This window comes from Meriones unguiculatus, chromosome 5 (assembly GCF_030254825.1).
Source record: "Meriones unguiculatus strain TT.TT164.6M chromosome 5, Bangor_MerUng_6.1, whole genome shotgun sequence".
Classification (NCBI taxonomy): Eukaryota; Metazoa; Chordata; class Mammalia; order Rodentia; family Muridae; genus Meriones; species Meriones unguiculatus.
Window position 1 is genome coordinate 133,720,309 of NC_083353.1, and position 20,309 is coordinate 133,740,617.

Consider the following 20,309-nt stretch of genomic DNA (forward strand, 5'->3'; position numbering starts at 1 on the left):
GGACCCACATCTAGGTAGGAAGAGAGAACCAACTCTCCCAAGCTCTCCTCTGACTCCATTAAAAGAAATCCATAAAAAAATAAATAAATAAATGAAAAAGAAATTCCAGCTAGTATATGGACAATAAGATAATTGCTTAATATAGAGAAAGATACTCGTTTGCTTTCAGAATAGCTTATTCAGAGTTTTTGTTTTTTTTCAAGACACTGTTCTCTGCGTAGCCTTGGCTGTTCTGGAAGGCCTTGAACTCCCAGAGACCTGCCTGCCTCTGCCTCTCTGAGTGCTGGGATTACAGGTGTGTACCACCAGGCCAGGTTTCAGAGTTCTTTTTTAATGACTTTCTTTTTCTTTTCTTTTTTTTTTAACTAACCAGGCCCAACCCTGCTTAGCTTCCGAGATCAGACAAGATTGGGCCCGTTCAGGGTGGTATGGCTGTAATGACTTTATTTTTCATGTAAACATTTCAAAACTTGTTTACAGGATGATTATCCCAAGTGGATAACCAAAATGATTGGAAAATAAAGTCAACTAGCCAGACAATTATCTAGGAACTTACTTATGCAAATAAGTCCTTCCTTCCTCTCTCCCTGCCTTCTTCAAGATAGTGTCATTACACAGCCCAAGCCAGACTTCTGAGTGCTATGATTATAGGTATGTGCTACCATATCCAACTAAGTATTTCTTTATTATACTAAAACAAAAAGGTCAAATCCTAAATTGAAAAATAATCTATACTAGGAAAAAAACAAAAAAAAAAAAACTAAAGCAAATAAAAAAATCCACCATTTTACGTAATTACTCTTAGTAATTATATTTCACATAATTACTGATCTACATAGTGAATACCAAGCCAGCCAACATCAACAAAGTAAGATTTGTATTGAGACTTTCTTGAACCCACCAGTGGATGACTAAAGACACAGAGACTTGTTTTTATAAAAGCTTAGTCACTATAGCTAGGCAGATTTTCAGCTATTCCTACCACCTGCATCCTGTCTCGTGATCCGTTACCTCTCTCTCACTCAGTCCCAGCACCTGTTCCTTCCCATGTCATGCTGGCAAAATCTCCCACCTCTGATTTCTCTCACAGAAACCCTCTCTCAGCCAGGAAGTCCTGCCATTCCTCTCCTGCCTAGATATGAGCCGCCAGTTCTTTATTAAGCTAATCAAAAAGTGAAGAAAAAGTGTTTAGAAAATATGAGGCAGGCAATGAGCCATAAGAATAACAATACCAAAGTCCAGATAGTACTCCGCTCTCTGCCAGTTTAGTAATCAACAATGGAATATACAAAGACAACCTTCACACAGTGCACAAAAAGATTACCCCAACAAAGACTCAATTCTAAAAACCAAAACAAGAGTTTTGTTTTCTTTTTTGTGACGCGTTCATTGTATTCCAGGCTGACCTCAAAATGGCTATGTAGCTCAGACTAGCCTTAAACTCTTGCTCCTCCTGCTTCTACCTCCCAAATACAGAGATTACAGGCTTTTGTTATCACACCTGGCTAACAACATAAACCTTAATCTTAAGCAAATACCAACTGGCCATGTCTTGTACTATACTAGGTAAAATATTTAAAATACAGCAGTATCATTTTAAATATGTTTAACATATAAAGTAGTGACTTAACATTTCTTAAATCATTATCAATAAGAATTCTAATTTTGATTTCTTTTTACTCTGATTTTTTTCTTAGTTTGAATAGTTTTATTGATAATATAATTTCTGTTTTTTATTTTATTTTATTTTTTAACTCTATATTCTCTTGCTATGTAGGCCCAGACTGACTTGAAACTCACTATGGATTCCAAGGTGGCCTCAAATTTGCAATGAACTTCTTGCTTTTGCCTGGAATGACAGTTACATGCCACCATGCCTGGCTCACATTCTGTATTTCACTCTTTTTTTTTGTTTGTTTAGATTTTATTTATTATGTATACAGTGTTCTGCCTGCATGTGTGTCTGTAGGCCAGAAGAGGGCACCATATCTCACTATAGATGGTTGTGAGCCAGCATGTGGTTGCTGGGAATTGAACTCAGGACCGTTGGAAGAACAGACAGTGCTCTTAACCTCTGAGCCATCTCTCCAGCCCCATCTCTTTTAAAACTTAGTTAACATACAAAGTCACGTTTCATTTTAACATTTCCATATATATACACCACTGTACCTTGCTCATATTCCCCTCTTCCTTCTCTTCTCTCCCCACCTTGCTGGTGCCTTCATAGTCTAATGAGATTTTTTTTTCTTCTTTGTTCCAAAATTATATCAGGTGCTAAGTATTGGCCTACCCATGTACTCAGTGACCATAAACATACCTTCTGAAGTTATGCTATTTCTATGTTCTCTGGAGGATTTTAGATTTAGTGCCTTCAGTTTTCTGCATTTACACAGGTGTTGGAGAGCCAAGTCTGAGATATCACAGCTCCTCAGATCTAGTCTTTGGACTTCAGGATGTAACACCTGTAACAAATACACGATTTTGAAAAAAACCAACAAAACAAAACACTTTTTGGGGCTGGAGAGCTGGCTCAGAGGTTAGAGATCTGGTACCCTTTTCTGGTCTGCAACACAAATGCAGGCAGAATACTGTATAAATAATAAATAAATCTTTAAAAAAAATAAAAATAAAAATAAAGCTTTTGCAACTCAGCTGTCTCTCTGGCCCCCAAATTAAGTTTTCTGTAAATATGTTTTCCATAATTTCATAGTTAGTGATCTGGTGATTATAACAGATAAGTGGTTGATGAAAAATATAGCCAAGAATGTAGGATTTAATTCATGTGGAGATGATAAAGCAAAACAAACAAACAAACAACAACAAAACCAAGTTAGTTTCTAGCTGTAAATTCAGCATTCAGAGCCCAAAGTTCTCAATGTTGAAACAGTTGGTGCAGAGCAAGGACCCCAGCCTGAAGAGCCACAGTACTGGCATTTCCCACTGACATCATCTTCTAACTATGTACCCATTTGCTTCTGTTCAGCAGGTACTGTTTCCAAAGAAAAACTCTGATCCTTTGAAACACTCTCATTCCAAAGACCTCATGGTAATTGGTCTGTACAGGAAGAATCAATCCTCTAGCAACCCCAGCTCTCAATTGGGTGAAAAATCACCAATTTTGGAGGCCACACAGCTGAGCAATATGAGGAAGATAACATATCTGTTTGTGGATTGTGTCACCCAGATTATAAGGCAGGGACTTGACCAGTGCTGCTAGCTTACAAATGTCTGATGGATGAGTGGAATGGAACACAATACTTGGCATTTGTCTATATTTTATGTCTGTCTTCTTCATTGCCTTCATCTTTTGGTTAAATCTCACACAGTTCTATATGTAGACATGCTGAACATCTAAGAACTGTTTTTTTTCCCCCAAAACAATCTTTCGGGGTTAACTTGACTTACAGTTGTCTAGACTTTCCTTACATCCACTTAGGGATAAAGCTACCTACCAGGCAACATGACCAGAAATTCCAGATCATAATAGGAATAAAAAGAGGTAGCACCTGACTTCTTGGAGGATCTTTGCTTACTCCCAGAAAAATATATTTACCAGCCCCTCTACCCTCTTATTCCTCCTGCCCTGTATCTGTAACACTCAGACCCTTGCAGGTCTGATAAGCTGATTTGTGAGCAAAGCTCCCATTTCTTCATTCTTTAGCCACTGAATCAATTTTTGTGTTCCCAACACATGTTTAGTAGTTATTACAAGCAAGATATTTACTTATATAGGGTAGTAGCCCTGGCTGGCCTGGATTTTTCTATGTAGGCCAGGCTAGCCTTGAACTCATACCGATCCATCTGCTTCTGCCTTCTGAATGCTGGAATTAAAGATGTGTACCACTATGTCTGACACTAATATCACTTCTTTATATACCTCAGTCTTTTTGTTTTAAAACAGTTTATTATTATTACTATTACTACTATTGGTATTATTATCTGTGTGTATATGTTACAGCACAAGTGTAGAGGTCAGAAAACAACTCTGGAGAGTTATTTCTCTCCTTCCACTGTGGGTTTTTGGGACTGAATTCAGGTTATCAGGCCTACCTGGCAAGCATTTTCCCCTAGTGCACCCCAGCTCCCCCCTTTTTTTCTTGGTTTTCTGAGACACTTTCATGTAACTCAGGCTATCCTCAAACTCACTATTTAGACAAGGCTGGTCTTGAATTTCTGGAGCTTTTGCCTCGACCTCCCAAATGCTGGGATTATGGGTAAATACCACCATTTTGTTATTGTTTTGAGACAGCATCACTCTATGCAGCCCTGGCTATCCCAGAACTCTAATCTAGACCACACAGGCTTTAAACTTACAGAGTTCTGCTTTGCCTCTGTCTTTTGAGTGCTGGGATTAAAGGTATGTGCCACTGTGTGTGGCTTCATCATGCCTTTTGAATTTTTTTTTTTTTTTTAAACATGTATGTGTGGGTGGCTAAAGAGGTCTGGCATTGGATCCCTAGGAACTAGAGCTAAAGGCATTTGGAAGGCTTCTGATGTGGGTTCTGGAAACTCTGATACTCTGGAAAAACAGCAAGTACTTTTAACTGCTGAGCCATCTCTCCATCCCCCTCCCTTCTTTTTTTTGAGACAAAATCTAGCCCTATTACACATACTGGCCTAGAACTGTATAGCCCAGGCTGACTGGAAAGCCATGACAAATTTGCTGCTTTGACTCCTGAGTATTTGAATAACACACAATCTACCATGTCTAAGTATCCTTCATTGTTGGGGTAGTTAGTACATATACACTGTTTTGGGGAGCTACTGTTTAGTATTTCCTTGAGGCCAATAAGTAACAGCCCAATTTCTAAGCAGGCAGAGCTCTGTGAGTTCAAGGCCACCCAGGACAGGGAGACCCTGCCTCAAAAGCAGTAACATCAATAAAAAAGTTTTACTATATATTTAAATGTAGAGAGAGGAAGGGAGGGGAGGAGAATAAAAGCAAGGAAGGGTAGAAGATAGCACATATCTAAGGTTGAGTACTGGCTTCTCAAGCCATCTTAAAAGGACTATTGGTCCCACTATGTACCTTTTTTTTTCCCTTTTGCTCACAAAAATCTGAAACTAAATCAAAGCAATGAAATAAACTTTTATGGTTATACATTCTTACCTCACTTATATTGGAATCTGTTATCCGACCCCGCATGCTCATTATTTTAATCAGTCTATCTTTGATGTTGGGAGGCAAATATTTAATATCTGATAAATATCTGGAAATATTGATTATTAGGCACCGAAGACATCTGAAACACAAACACAATACAGTAAATTACAGTGTATCTGCACTGGTAGCTGACACTTATCAATACTGCTTGTAAGCACTGAGTCCTTTCATAAAACAGTATTTAAGATTCATAATCATTATCTATGTAAAGTTATGTTTGATACAATTTCCCTTTACCACTTCCCCTCTTGTATACCCACTGTCAACATGTGTAGAGGAATTTTAATTCAGAACATGGCTGCTCTGGCAAGAGATCCCATCCAAAGACCTTCTAGGATTATATGATCTGGCTGGAATGCAGATGCACTGGGCAGTGGTGGCACATGGCTTTAATCCCAGGAGACGAGAGACAAGCAGATCTCTGAGTTCAAGGTCAGGCCATCTGGCATACATACCTGGTGTCCAAGGTGGCCAGAAGAGAACATAAGATCCCCTGGAACTAGAATTACAGATGGTTGTAAGCTACCACCTGGATGCTGGGAATCAAACTAGGTCCTCTGGAAAAGTAGCTACTGATTTTAAGCAGTGAACTATCTTTCCAGTCCTAGTTTTGTTTTTTGAGACAGATTTAGCTCAGGTTAGTTTCCAACTCACATGACAATAGCTGTGAACCCTTCTCCCCCAAGACAGGGTTTCTCTGTGTAGCCTTGGCTGTCCTAGAACTCACTCTGTAGACCAGGCTGGCCTCAAACTCAGAGATCCATCTGATTCCATCTTCCAAGTGCTGGGTTTAAAGGTGTGTGCTACCACAACCTGCCATCTGTGGACTCTTAATCTACCATCTCCCAGGTGCTGGTATTATAAGCATACACACCATGCCCTTCTTAAAATATATTTTAATAAAGTCAGGCATGGCGGTAACAAGCCTGTTATCCTAGAATTCTAGATGTAAGGCAGGAGGAATTCCAAATCATCCTGTGCTATAGCAGTTAGTTGGAGGCAAGCCGGAGTTACAGGAGACTTTAACATTTCAAAGAAAAATTTGAAAATGTATGCATGTAACAGTAATTTTTATTCACCTGTTGTTGTCTCCAAGGCCTACTCCCTCCATCTGCTAGCCTAGGCCAATCCTGGAAGTGTCTAGCTGCCATACAATCTACTCTAGGCCTAGAATGTTTTCAGCTTCTGAGACTTCTTGAAAAGCTCATTCTTTCTTATTCTGAGCTCTGCTGGCTGGTTCAACTCAGCTGTCCGGCTAAATGCCTCTCCCACCTGGCTTATTCAATCTGGGTTTTCTCTTGGCCTCAAACTAACTTCAGCAATCTGTTCTAACTTTCTGGCTCCTTCTCTTTTCACCCTTTCTCTGTAAAACCTGCCTCCTCTTTCTCTCATTCTCTGTGCTGCTCCCTAAGTAGATTCCCTTTCCTCTCCATTCTCCTGAGAGTTGGGTGTATCTTATCCTGTCAGATCTTCCTGATTTGTCACCTTTTCTGCCACTCAGTCATCACTTTAAAACATGGGTGCTTCCTTCTACAAACTAATTTTACCTTCATTGTTTGGGATAAAGGCATGTGCCACCACACTTTTCTTTTCATAAAATTTGCTCAATGTGCACAGTCATACATACAGATGAAGTAGCCCACCCAAACATATAAAATAATTTTTAAGAAAGTTATGTGGGCAATGAATGACTAGACAAAGATTAGAACCACAAAGACTCATGGAGAGTACAAATCAGTTACCTGCATATACAGTTACCAGAAGTGGCAACCACTAAGATCCTGAAGCAACTGAGGACCATTTAGTCAGGATTTCATTTTGCCATACTGAATATTTCCAGATAAATGCATTTGATAAATGCAGCTTGCAGGAAGGTCCTTCTGACCTATCCTTTCCTACACTAGCAAACCACAGGAATCCTTTGAGCAGCACACCTTCCCTGAATATTGTCTAAAAATAACCTTAACCCAGCGCCTGGGCTGTAGTGGTCATGGGCCATACAAACTTCATACCTCTCCTTACAGCTCCCACTGTTAGCTCTAGAATTTACTGGCCAGCCCACACCCTTCTGCCCTGTCATTTTTTCACGTTGTTGCTTTTTGTCAGAAATGTGCTAAAGCCTTTCACTTTGACAATTTCTCTGAAAGAATGAAGAAAAAAAAAAAGTGCTCCAAAGTGCGAGGACTTTTTTTTTTTTTTTTTTCCTTGCTAATCTTCCTTGTGTTTCTTTGGTTCCAAGACCCAAAGATCCTTCTTAACCAAAGTGGTGGTTGGGGATGTAGTTTATTGGTACTAGTAGATGTAAGGCCCTGGGTTTGATCCTCAGCACCACAAAAACAAAAATGAAAAGCCAGAATGGATAGAGGACTTCTTTTGCTTCTTATGGGCTCAAATTCTAGCCATCTGAGAAACTCATACCTGTGTCAAGTGATGATAAATTCTGTCTACAAATACCACTGTATATAATTTTAATTCACAAATGACTAACTATATACTTGTGATCATTTTTTGGTGCAATCTTTTTTTTTTCTTTTTTGGTTATTTCCATCTTCCTCTATCTGTCCTTATCCAACCACCATTAGTGTCTTAATCTAGGACATATTCTTTCTTCCTCTGTGCTTTTATATATAACCCTACACAAACATAACAGAGGTATCATGAAGGGAAGTCATAGTTTCCTAAAACAGCATCCCACTATATTCACTTCTCAGTATCTTGTTTTTCATTCAACAGTCTTTCATGAAAACCCTTCAAAGCATTTCCGTATTGGCCTCATTCTTTGTGGCTATTGGTATAACTTTCAGTGGATAGCTTATTTAATTACTTCCCTTTTGAAAAGCACCACCTATATTGTTCTGTGTTATGTTAACAATATTGTCAGATTGCCTTCTAGAAAGCCTGTAACTGGATTGTTACTGGCAGTACTGGAGGGGTCTTTTTCTCCATATCCCTCCACCAATGTATATTATTAATCAATTTTCCATGTATTACCGTTTTCCCTACTTTTGTGTGTCAGAACATTTCCTGGGGAGATGCAACACAACTCACCCCAGATAGGGAGCCCACAATACACTACAGTGTAGATGACATCAAAGTCCAACCTGGTGAACCGTTAGTTTTATTGTGGTTACTTACAGGAATATGGGTGAAGATTACTTAAGAGGAATAGGAATGACTCACGAGATGACACATCACCAAACCCACCCAACATGAATGACAGCTCACAAAAACTGAGAACCTGGAGCATGCTACAGAGCTACAACCAGGGTGGAAATGTCCTTTCCAAGTAACTTAGTTGTTTTAAACCTCTTCCAGGCAGTTGGGCTTCCATACAGCTGCTCTCTCCTTCTTTCAGCTAATCTTGTCTCAAATTCTATGTATCTTGGCTTGTATGAGAGTCTCTCTTAGCTATCTTTTATTGCTTATCCTTGGAGGGAGGGACAATAGTAAATCTGGTCAGTTTCAGGGACCTCCTGGTTGCTTTCTGTTTTAAGGAACTTCCTTGGTAGATGTAGTACTTTTAAAACATTCATTTATTTTTGTGTATGTGTCAGGGTGAATGTATGTGTGTGGGCACACCTGTCATGCTACATAGGTGGAAATCAAAGGACAATCCACCAGAGGTACTTTTCTTGCTCCACTATGTGGCTCCCAGGAATTGAACTTGGGTCCTGAGTTTGGAGATGTGCATCTTTATCCACTCAGCCATCTCTCCAGCCCTTGATAACTATTTTTTTGCATTTTATGAAAAGCTCCTCCCTTCTCATTCTATACAGTTACCTAATTTCCTTTGCTCTGCAAAGCCTTTTTTTTATTTTTATTTTTTTAATTTCATGCAATCTTATCTGCCAATTCCTGGATTTATTTTTTCTGAGTTATTAGAGTAATTTTTGGATAGTCCTTTCATGTGCCTTTCCTTTCCTTTAGAAGTTTCAGAGTTTGGGGTTTGATATTAAGGCCTCTAATCTACTCTGAGTTGATTTTTATATGGGAAGAAAGGGCTACTTTTATTCTTCTATATGCATTCCCAGAACCAGCTGTCAAAGAGACTGTCTTTTTTCCAATGTATGTTTTTGACACTGTTCGACTGTTGTGAAGACACCACAACCAAGGCAAGAAAGCATTTAATTGGGGCTTGCCTACAGTTTCAGAGGGTTAGTCCATTATCATGGCAGCAGGCAGGCAGCTGCTGAGCAGTAACTGAGAGCTACATCCTGAGCCACAGGCAGAGAGAGGGAGAGTGCCACTGAGCCTGGCTTGAGCTTCACCCCAGTGACTGCACTTTCTAATCCTTATAAACTTATGGAAGAGTCCACTTCTGGGGACCAAACACTCAAATATATGAGCCTATGGGGGCCATTCTTATTCAAACCACCACCACTCCCTGGCCCCCATGACCTTATAGCCATATCATAATACAAAAATGCATTCAGTCCAACTTCAAATGTTCCCATAGTTTATCAGTCTCAACACTGTTTAAAAAATCCAGTGTTGGAGTTGGAGAGATGGCTCAGTTGGTTAAGAGCACTGTCTGCTCTTTCAGGGGTCCTGAGTTCAATTCCCAGCAATCACACGCTGGCTCACAAATATCTATAATGGAATGTGATGCCCTTTTCTGCCATGCAGGTATGTATGCAGATAGAGTACTCATATACAATAAATAAATTAAAAGAAAGTCCAATGTGTCTTCCGAGACTCATGGTAATCTCTTTGCTGTAACCCCCTGTAAAATCAAAATCAAAAGGTAAATCACAAATGTTCAACAATGGCACAGAACATACATTACTATTCTAAAAAAGGAGGAAAGGGATAATGAGAAAGTACTGACCAAAACCCAGCAGGGCAAACTCTAAACTCAGCTATGTTGACTGCAATATACTTCTCTCTCTTGGGCTGGTTCCACACTTGATTTGCAGCTTTCCTTGGCAGATATCCCACAAATTTGTCATTTGATCCACATCATATTGGGGTCTTTAACATAATCCAGGCTTCATCTTTATAGCTTCACATAATGGCTCTCTGGGCCTCCATGCAGGGACACCCCTAGCCTTAGCAGCTTTCCTTAGCCACACAGAGAGAATCCCTTTCTTGTCTCTCTGACTCTAAAGTCAGAACCATGTGGCAGAAGCTGCCAAGTTCTTCTGCTTGCTAGGGCTGGTATATGGCCCACTCCTTCAATTACATTTGTATCAGCCTTCTATTGTTGATGGTTTCCTCCACTGCTTATGCTTTTCTTTAATTCCTTTTCAGAAGCTGGAAGCTTAGCTGGGTGAGGTCTTGTCCAGAGGTCAGCACTCCCTTTATTCCATTTAGCATCAGGATTTTCTTTAACTTTTTATCTCCTTGAGCACTAAACTTAGTTCCATTATACTTCCCAGTGTTCCTTTTCTTCTCAAACTGAGCACTCTGTGTCTCTTTGTCCAGCCTGCTCCCTTTTCATTATAGATCTACAGACTCTAATTACATGACGGTGAATACTACTAGACTGTCTTGAAATCTCCTCTGCCAAAACTCTTCAGGCACATTAGCCTCAGGCACATTTTTTTGACAAGTGCAGAAAGCAGAAACATTCTTTGCCAAAATATACTAAGAATGGTCTCTAGGCCATGTTCTAATATTCTTCATGTAGAATATTCAGGATATTCTAATATTCTGAAACTTCTTAAACTGGGTACCACTGAGTCCGAAGTGCCCTCAGTAGCACTGTCTTCCATGCTCCTATTAGGAATAAGTCCTGCTTAACGTGTCCAACTGCTTTTCTAGCCTAAAGACTTTGGAGTCTTCCATATTTCTCCAATAAACAGCATGATCAGGCCTGTCACAGTAATACACCATTTCCCCAGCACCAAAATCTGTATTAGTCAGGGAACAGAACTTATAAAATGAACACACATATACGAGATTAGAATGGTTTACAGGCTTACAGCTAGTCCAACAATGGCTGTCTACCAATGGAATCCAAGAATCAGTAGTCGTTCAGTCCATCGGGCTAGATGTTTCATCTGGTCTTCAGTACATGCTAATGCCAGGGAATGAATAGACTTATTATGGAGAGCAAACAGGCAAAGGAGAGCAGGCTTCCCCCTTCCATGTCATTTATATAGGCTGACAGCTGAAGGTGTGATCCAGATTAAAGGTGGATATTCCCACCCCAAAAGATTTGGATTAAAGGTGTATCTTCCCATTTCAAATGATTTAATTAAGAAAAAAGGGTGGTACACATCTTTGATTCCAGCACTTAGGGAGGCAGAGGCAGGTGGATCTCTGTGAGTTTAAGGGAGGCCAGGCTGGTCTATACAGTGAGCTCTAGGAGAGCTGAGGCTACACAGAGAAACCCTGTCTCTAAAAAACAAAGACAGACAGACAGAAAGAAATTAAGAAAGAAAATCTCTTTTAGGTATACACAGCCTTTTGGGTTTTAGTTAATTCCATATGTAGTCAAGTTAACAACCAAGAATAGCTGTCAAAGATACCTTTGTCAAAAATTAAGAGATCATGTATGTAGGACAGAGGGCTAACTGAATGCCCCTCCTCAGAAGCCATCTACCTTGTTTTGTGAGACAGGGTTTCCAATTAGGGGTCTCCCAGTGCAGCAAGCCTCAGAGATCCTCCTGTTTTTGCTTTCACAGTGCTAGGAAAGGAAGGCAGCAAAACTGTACTTGGCTTGCTCCCCCCTCCCCCACCAATATGGTTTCTTCAAGACTGTTTTGCTTTATTTGTTTGTTTATTTCTGTGCTTCAACACAGAGATGGCTTAGTGGTTAAGAGCACTGACTATTCTTCCACAGGACCTGGTTCAATTCTCAGAACCCACAAGGCAGTTCAAAACTGCTTGTAACTCCAGTTCTAGGGGACCTGACACCTTCACACAGACATACATGCAGGCAAAATACAATGCTCATAAAATAAAAGTAAATAAATAAAATTATTATTATTATTATTATTATTTTTGCGTGTGTGTGTGTGTGTTTTAAAGCATGTCTGTCTCAGTTAGGGTTTCTATTGCTGTGAAGAGACACCATGATCACAGCAACTCTTATAAAGGAAAACATTTAATTAGGGCTGGCTTATAGGTTCATTATCTTAATGGCAGGAATCATGGTGGCAGGCAGGCAGGCAGACATGGTGCTAGAGAGTTCTACACCTGGCTCAGCAGGATGAGAGAGTGACAGTGGGCCTGGCTCAAGCATTTGAAACCCCAAAGCACACTCCCAGTGACATATTTCCTCCAACAAGGCTATACCTAATAGTGCCATTCTCTATTGGGCCTATTAGGGCCATTTTCAAACTACTACAACTTCACTGGAATTTTTATGAAGATTGCACTGCATTTGTAAATTGTTTTTTTGTTTTTGTAGTATAGCTCTCTTCACATTAATTCTGCCAATCCACAGGTGAGGGAAATCTTTAGGTGTTTTAAAGTTTTTGCGGCTATTATGAATGGGGCTGTTTTCTCAATGTCTTACTGGTACATGGGAAGCTACTCTTGTTTGCTTTGTTTTAAACACTGGGTCTCACTATATAACCTGTAACTCACTGTGTAGACCAGGGTGGCCTCAAACCTGCAGAGATCTGCCTGCTCTGATATCCCACCACCTCCCCATTGCTGGGATTAAAGGTGTGTGCCATCACGCCTAATCAGGTACTGATTTTTGTAAGTTGATTTCAGATTCTGCTACTTTGTTAAACGCTCTGAATACTTTCTGATGGAGTCCTTTTTAAGTAAAAAATTTTAACTTTGACATCAGGGATAATATGACTTCTTCCTTTCCTATCTGTATCCCTTTTATTTCTTTCCCTTGTATAGTTCTGGCTAAGACTTCTAGCATGAATAGAATAGGCACCTTTGCGTTTTTCCTAATTTAAAAAATAGTTTTGGTCTTTGAGATAGGTAGCCCTAGCTAGGCAATTCTTTGTGTCACTTCCAGCAGAAAGGGCCAGCCTGTTTACAGCAGTAAAAAGGTATGTCTCCTGCTGCTGCCCAGTATAGTGAAACAAGACTTTTTTTTTTTTTAAAGTGTGTGTTTCTCTAAGGGTAACCCTCAATACGTGTAGGTATCCACTTGGGTTCTATGTCACCCTGTGAGTTCAAGGAACAAACTAACACTCATGTTGCTTGCAGTGCTATGAAGAATAACCCTTTTCTTCTCTTATCTAGGAATCTTTTATCTTCTGCCAGCCTCTATGAAAAAAAGTAAAAACCTAAGCTATTATATATAAATGACATAAAATCAACTCCCAGATCTGACAATTTGATAATGAAAATTGGATGCTGAAAGAAACATATGGAAGAGGCCGTGTAACAGGCCCCTAGACCTTAGTAGGCCCCAGACTGTAGCACAACAGATACTGCATTAGACACACTACTCAGGCCTTGAAACCCAGCAGGAGGCTGCAACACCTGTCAAAACAGGAACAAAGGCTGTCAATAATTAAAGCTACTCCTCTTTAGGTTTATGAACGATGGAAATTGGACTAGAAAGGCATGTATATAACCCGTGCTTTTAATGGAAATGACTAGAAATTCATTACTAATCAAGTATGCACCATCCAGATAGCTGCTGTTGCTGCCACAACCCATACTCATATATCAAACAGGGCAACACATCCACCAATATGGCCTGGCACAAACAAAATGCTGATGTGTTTTATGCTGAAGCTACCATTGCTTGCCAACCTTGTGCCTCAAAAGTTACCCTGTAAGGTAGAGATGCAACTCAGTGACTGAACACCACCAAGTGAAAGGCTCCAGGTTTGATACTCAGCACCACTGTCTTCCCTTTATACCCACTCATAAACCCAATCATGCCTTTACCTATCATCTGTATTGAGTTTATCCCCAATCTTGGTTGCCCCCAGAGTCAATATTATATCACATTTGTTTGCTTGAAACGTCTACCTGCGTTGTAGTTTATTTTGCCCCTAAGATATTTCCTCTTCCACAAGTTTCATCCCACTCTCTCCTCCCAGTTGATCAAAACTTAAAATTTTAGGATAACTTCTGATTCTTCTCGTTCTTTGGTGCCTGTATGCCAAGATTATTACCACATGCCAGAGTTAGAGAGTTCTCTAAGGTAGTGCTAGTCAAGGTGCTGGTCAGGAAGGAGGGAGAAGGCAGGGCCTGAACCAAGCAGTCTCTTTCATATAGTCTCATCTGCAGGACTTCTGTGCTTTGGGCACAGCTGAATGCTACCCTGACAAAACATTTTTACTTTGTTACAAACTAGAAACAGCTTGCTTCACCACTGTTGGTTTCAGGCTTTAGTTCCTTCCCAAAGGGTTATAAACTCTAAACTAAATGACAAAATGGACCCTTACAAGAGGAACAATATCTAGTTATGACAGTGCAAATCATGTGCTCATACTTATGCTATATTTCCACGTTTCCAATACATTTTCTTGACTGTTACTTTATATCCTTCCCACTAAATACTGTTTTAAGTTTTGTCCACACAGTCAAGTGTAGCAGTGCATACCTGCAATCCCAGCACTCTGCCAGTACAGGCAGGATGGATCTGAGTTCAGGGTCATCCTCTGCCACATAGTGAATTTGGGACCAGCCTTTGCTACATGAGATCCTGTCTCAAAACAAAAGGGTTAGGGATGTAACTGGGTTGGTATTGTGCTTGTCTAGTACCTAGGAGGCTTAGGTAACATCTGAGCATCCAGGAAATGGAAGTAGAAGCATTAGACGTTTAAGGTTATCCTTGACTACACAGAGGCCAGCATAGGCTACATGACACTGTCTCAAGGGGAAAAAAATAGGAATGAAGCAATACAGAAAAGAACACTGGAACCTAGGCAAGAAGTAACATCGCTTATATAACGTTGGATGCATCAATGGAACCGAAGTGTCTTTGCAGCTTCCCTTCCTAACTTTTTTTTTCTTTCATTGAAACAATAACAATGAAACCGGCCCGTAACTCACTATATAGCTGAGGAGGGCCTTGAACTTTTGATCCTTCTTCACCTCTCAAGTAGTGTTTGCCACAATGGCCAATGTCTGTCCTAAGGGCTTTCTTGACATGTTAAAATGATTGTCACAAAGATAGGTACTATTACATGAATTTTTAAGACTGTACTTATTTGCTTTGGCAGTGTCTCACATTACAACCCCACTGGCCTCGAATTCGTGGCAATCTTCCTGTTTCAGTTCACACACAGCTGGGATTACTGGCCTGAACTGCCACGGCCTGCTGGACTTTAGAAAGCGCTCCTGCTCCGGGAGAGATTCTGTTACTGTCCGTGGTCCCCGAGCTGGAGAGGTGCGCCGGCCTCGGCGGAGGTCTGTCCAGCCCACAGTGCTCGCTTCCGTCCTGCCTCGGGCCTCGGCGCCCCTCGGAGCCCGGCCCTCGGGGGGAGCCGCCCGCCCCGCGGTGCACCACGGTCCTCAGCGGCCCGGCGCCCACCGGGCTGAGGCCTGGGAGCCGGAGGGCCGCGGAGTAGGTGAGGGGAAGGGCTGGGGGCTGGCGCGGACGCGAAGGGGGGCGGGCGGGGCCGACTCACAGTTCCACGAGCTGACTGACTAGTCGCGACGAAGGCATCGCGGCCGCCCTCCGAAGCCCGGACCGCAGGCCACGGCCGCCACCGCCAGCTTCCGGCGCGGCGCCCGGGAGCGCAGATGACGTCACACGGAGCCGGGCCTGGGCGTGGCCACGTTCGAGGGGGGGCGGCCGCGCGCTCGGGGGCGGAGTTTGTGGGGCTGCGCGGGCCAGCCGGCAGCAGCCCGCTTACTGCTTCTCCTGCCCGCCGCACCGCCTGCAGCCGCCGTCCGAAGACTGGCGCCGGCTTGTCGTTACTTTCGCCGGGCTCCATGATGCACACTAGTCAGAGTCTAGTCAGGTACGATGCCACTGACTTCAAACACCGGTTTACAAGATGGCAGTGGAATGGGACATATTCATATAGTCCCGCTAAACTGAAATTGTTTGGCCTATTTTTCAGACGACACTCCTTACCTATGTTAAAGAAGCCTGCTTCTTAACTTAACTTTTGTCAATAGTCTCCTGTTTTGTTTTGTTTTGTTGTTGTTGTTCTGTTTTTGTTTCTGTTTTGTTTTTTGAGGTTTCCCGGACTCGCTTTGTAGACCAGGCTGCCCTTGAACTTGCAGAGATATGCCTGCATCTGCCTCCCATCTGCATGCGTCACCACAACCAGCTTTTGAAGTAAGCGTTAAATAAACTTTCACCTTACCTGAGATCGGTGTCCTAGTGGTCAGTGCGTTCTATCTTGGACCCCAAGATACACTCGGTGAGAATGACTTTGTGGAGGAGAGCAAGTCTTCAAAAAGGACACTGAAGAGGCCTGGTTCCCCCAGGTTAGATTCTCTCTTTATGGCTCTGCTGTACTATACTTGTGGCTTTTAAATGCTATTTTTTCATTCTTTCTTGCAGAGTAATTTATTGGTTCTATGTCAAAGCTTTGTAACTCCTTGAATGTTGAGATCATTACAGCTACCTCTTCAGAATGCTACTCAGAACACATTTATTTTCGTGATCGTGAGGCCCAAATTCAGGGCACAACCACACAGGAACACACATTGGATCGGGTTGGGTGCTGAGGGTTCAGAGGTATACACTTCTCTTAGACAAATAAAAGCACCATTAGCATTAGTCCCCAGGAGGAGCTGATTCAGCGGGAGCACCAGTCCTGTATGTGCAGGGTAGAGTTCAGAGACGGAAAGCTGCGCTGGAGCTTTCGTCATGGAGCTTCCGTCATGGTTTTCTACCATTTCTTGGCAAAGATGAACAACCAGTGGACTAGAGAAGAAAGGTAGAGGAGCAGATAAAATCACTGAATGTCTTAAGTTTCAGACTGCTTTTATGAAGGAGAAAGTAGTTTGCAGAAGAGATGTTGGGTTGAAAGTACTACACTGTCCTAGGCGGTGATGGTGAACGCCTTTACCCTAAGCTCTTGGGAGGAAGAGGCAGGCAGATCTCCAAATTTGAGGCCAGCTTGGTCTACACAGTTGAGTTTCAGGACAGCCAGGGCTACACAGAGAAACCCTGTCTCAACAAAACATAATAATAATAACAACAATAATAGAAAGAGAAGATAATGTACTAAACAAACAAACAAACAAAGAGCAAGCTCTAATTCAAGCAAACATTCTGCACTTATTCTTAGCCAAAGGCTGAGAAGCGATCAAGCAAACATTCTGTAAGGGTCCGAGAATCACTTAAGAAAAATCCCAAACTCAAGTAGTATGCAAAAGCAGAGAGGGTTTATTTTGCAGAAACTCCAGCATGCAGGGATTGACACCCTTTTTCAAAATGGTGACCCTGAAGTGAGCATGCAAGCTCAATTTAAGGGCCGGTAGTGCAATTTCCAGAGGGGCTGAAGTAACCTTTAATTTGGTTGGTTGGAAGTGACTCCGAGGGACAGAGTGGAAATTTAGGGTTAACTAATACTTAGGGACTTCCCAGAGTTGCTAGGGCCTTTTTGCTGAGTCACTGTGCTTGGCTCAAGTTCATGTGTTAACCTTTAAGCTGATTGGCTACCTTCAAACTGGTGGTTTTACAGGAATCATTTTCTATGTTCCAAGAAACTGAAACTTAGGCCTAGTCAGGCAAAGTTTAATGAAGTCTGTCATGGAGTCAGGTTAGCCAAACAGATTGGGGCCTTCTGAGGAGTTTTTCAGGGACTTTGGGGTTATTAGACCTTTCAATTCAAAATAGAATAAAGCAAATGCTTTCTCATCTAGTACTCCACTGCAAGCTAATTCTACAGATTCTGAAATGTGTGACCTACCAATAACAGCTACCTGTTCTGACAAAAAAGGAGCATAAAAAAGGAGGTAAGAAAAGAAAGGAAGGTGAAAGAAAATTGGAAAGAACTGGGGAAAACGAAAATAGCTGTTATTAGCAGGAGGCGCTCACTCAGTGGATAGATGTATCCTGCCTGGCTCTTTGAATTGTAACTGCCAAAAACACCTTAATGAAAATTTTTTGCTTGTAGAAATGGATGTTGAGAAACTGTCCCAAGAGCAGTTGGGACAGTGAATCTTGATCCTCTTGAAGAGATATAAGAGCAGGTGGTGATTTTACTTTGTAACCAGAAACCTGCAAATATAAGAAAGTGCTGTTTCAGGCAATGATGGGTTGTACTAGTTTACCAGAAAACGCAGAAATTTAAAGTGTTTCTGGAGACTGTTATTATTATTGATGATGACGGCAGGGTCTCATGTACCCTAGGCTATCCTCACACTTGTTACTTAACCAGGGATGATCTTAAACTTTCTGATCTTCCATTTTCTGAGTGCTGGGATTATAGCCTTGTGCCACCTTGTCCAGTTTATACTGTCCTGTGGATCAAACCAAGGCCTACATCATTAAAAAAGCAATATACTAAGGATGTAGTCCCAGCTCTCCGGATAATTTTTTAGTGCTTTGCCTGAAGTTCGTAACAAATTTCTGAATCTATACTGTGTACAGGCATGGCTGTTCATCTTCTAGTAACCTATAATCCCCGGGCTTGGGAGGCTGAGGCAGGAGAATTACCATTAATTTGAGGCTAGCTTGGGCTACATAGTCTATTGCCAGTGTGGGCAATATATGGAGATCTTAGCTCAAGAGAGAAAGGGAATTGCTTATTTCAGGAATTTTTTTCATTTTTTACATTTTAGGACAGTTGGCTGAAAGCATAAACTCAACAGGCTTAAACCAACAACAAAAATCATGGTATACCTTCAGCCACAGTGATTGGTTCCACAACTGGCATGTGGACAAGGGACTCATTTTGAAACTATTTACATTTTGGTAGAGATTTTTGGGAAAGAAGCTTCCTTAAACTGATATTTCCAAGTTTTCTTGCTGATTGTGGATATATCCAACCTTTTAATGGTATCCAAATAGAACAGAATGAGTGTGGACTCTGGCAGATCTTTTATTTGGGAAAGTGCTTCTTCTACCAGACCCACACTGAGAGGAGAACCATTGCTCAAGGACATAGCCATATTTCCAAGTATGCAGAACACGATCTCATGAATCCTTAAATGAGTCTATTTTATAGATGATAGTTGTACAAACTACCAAATGAAAATGTAATGCCCAGTTCATGAGACCCCAAAGACCACCAGGAATCAACTCTGATGCAAGCGCAGGAGGGTTTATTATACAAGCTCGAGCTTGGGCAACAAATCTCCCTGACTCAGCAGGAGAGGAATGCAGCCCCCGAAGGGGCCTAGCTTGAGAACAACCAAGAAAACTGGGAAGTTTCCACTAATTGCCAAGTGCAGAGTGGACCCTCTTCCCTCTGCCACCCCTCCCCGGGGACTCAGACCTCACAGACAGTTGCCGGAAACACCCCAAGGACACAGATGGGGCAGGCAGTCCTTAGAAAAACTGAAACTTCGGCGATTTGACCCTGACCACACTGGCCACCCGCCCTACTGGAATGTCCCAAGCACGTAGCCAGACCCCAAATATCCCCTGATTCTAAGCAGCCAATTATTTTAAAATATCCACCAATGAAAAACTGCCCTGTTGCTATTTTCAAAGTTTGCCTATGCCTAAATGTATAAAACCCTTTTGTTCCTTGGGGTCGCCTCTCCTTATGGTGCAGGATGACCCCAACAGGTTGGTTTCAATAAACTTCTTGCTGTTTGCATCAATCCTGGTCTCTGTGCCTCACTCGAGGACCTTCCGGGTAGCATAGGACTCCAATGAGTCTTACGTTTGGTTTCCTGCCTGGGAATTGAAGACCCCGAGAGGGTAAATGGTTGCCGCGCAGACATACTGTTCATTGTTGCCGAGGGAAATCTGGAGGACATTCTAGTTCCCGTGGAGGGAGCTGGGAGGGCTCCGCTCCTTTTGGAACCTGCACGACTTGTGCCCTGTTAGGGGCTGGCCAAGTCCTGGTTTTTGGATATTCTGGTTGCTTGGACAGTTGTAGTGTTGGATTTCTGTGTTTCTTGCTTGTTTGTTTCTCTGTGGCTATTTTTTTTTTCTTTGTAGACTTGGACTGACAAAAGTTTTGGACATGGAACTGTCTGAATTGACACCTTTGAGTTTGGTCATGGATTACTGGAGCGAGGTTAGAACCAGAGCTCACAATTTATCTGGTATATTTAAGAAAGGGAGAATGGATACTCTTTGTTCTGTTGACTGACCCTCCTTTGACATAGGCTGGCCAGTAACAGGAACTTT

At 41.8% G+C, this 20,309-nt stretch overlaps 1 protein-coding gene and 1 long non-coding RNA gene across 12 annotated transcripts in view; one reads left to right on the forward strand and one right to left on the reverse strand.

The window, feature by feature from the left end:
* The window catches only part of Amn1 (antagonist of mitotic exit network 1 homolog), a 35,749-nt gene extending 19,924 nt beyond the window's left edge, over positions 1 to 15,825 (reverse strand). Inside the window, exons 1-5 of one of the 11 annotated variants that reach the window (XM_060384547.1) lie at positions 15,092 to 15,260; positions 14,640 to 14,741; positions 11,089 to 11,183; positions 5,111 to 5,243; positions 2,318 to 2,462 (exon numbers count right to left, since the gene is read on the reverse strand). In XM_060384547.1, coding sequence (XP_060240530.1) covers positions 2,318 to 2,462; positions 5,111 to 5,152 — 187 coding nt within the window. In that variant the 5' untranslated portion in view covers positions 5,153 to 5,243; positions 11,089 to 11,183; positions 14,640 to 14,741; positions 15,092 to 15,260. The other 10 variants (XM_060384546.1, XM_021657545.2, XM_060384549.1 and 7 more) reach the window with 10 other exon arrangements.
* Positions 15,826 to 15,858: 33 nt separating this feature from the next.
* On the forward strand, positions 15,859 to 19,774 carry LOC110561228 (uncharacterized). Its single transcript, XR_002477166.2, has 3 exons — positions 15,859 to 16,480; positions 17,867 to 17,959; positions 18,788 to 19,774. It is a non-coding gene; the product is annotated as an uncharacterized LOC110561228 (long non-coding RNA).
* Positions 19,775 to 20,309: the final 535 nt, after the last annotated feature.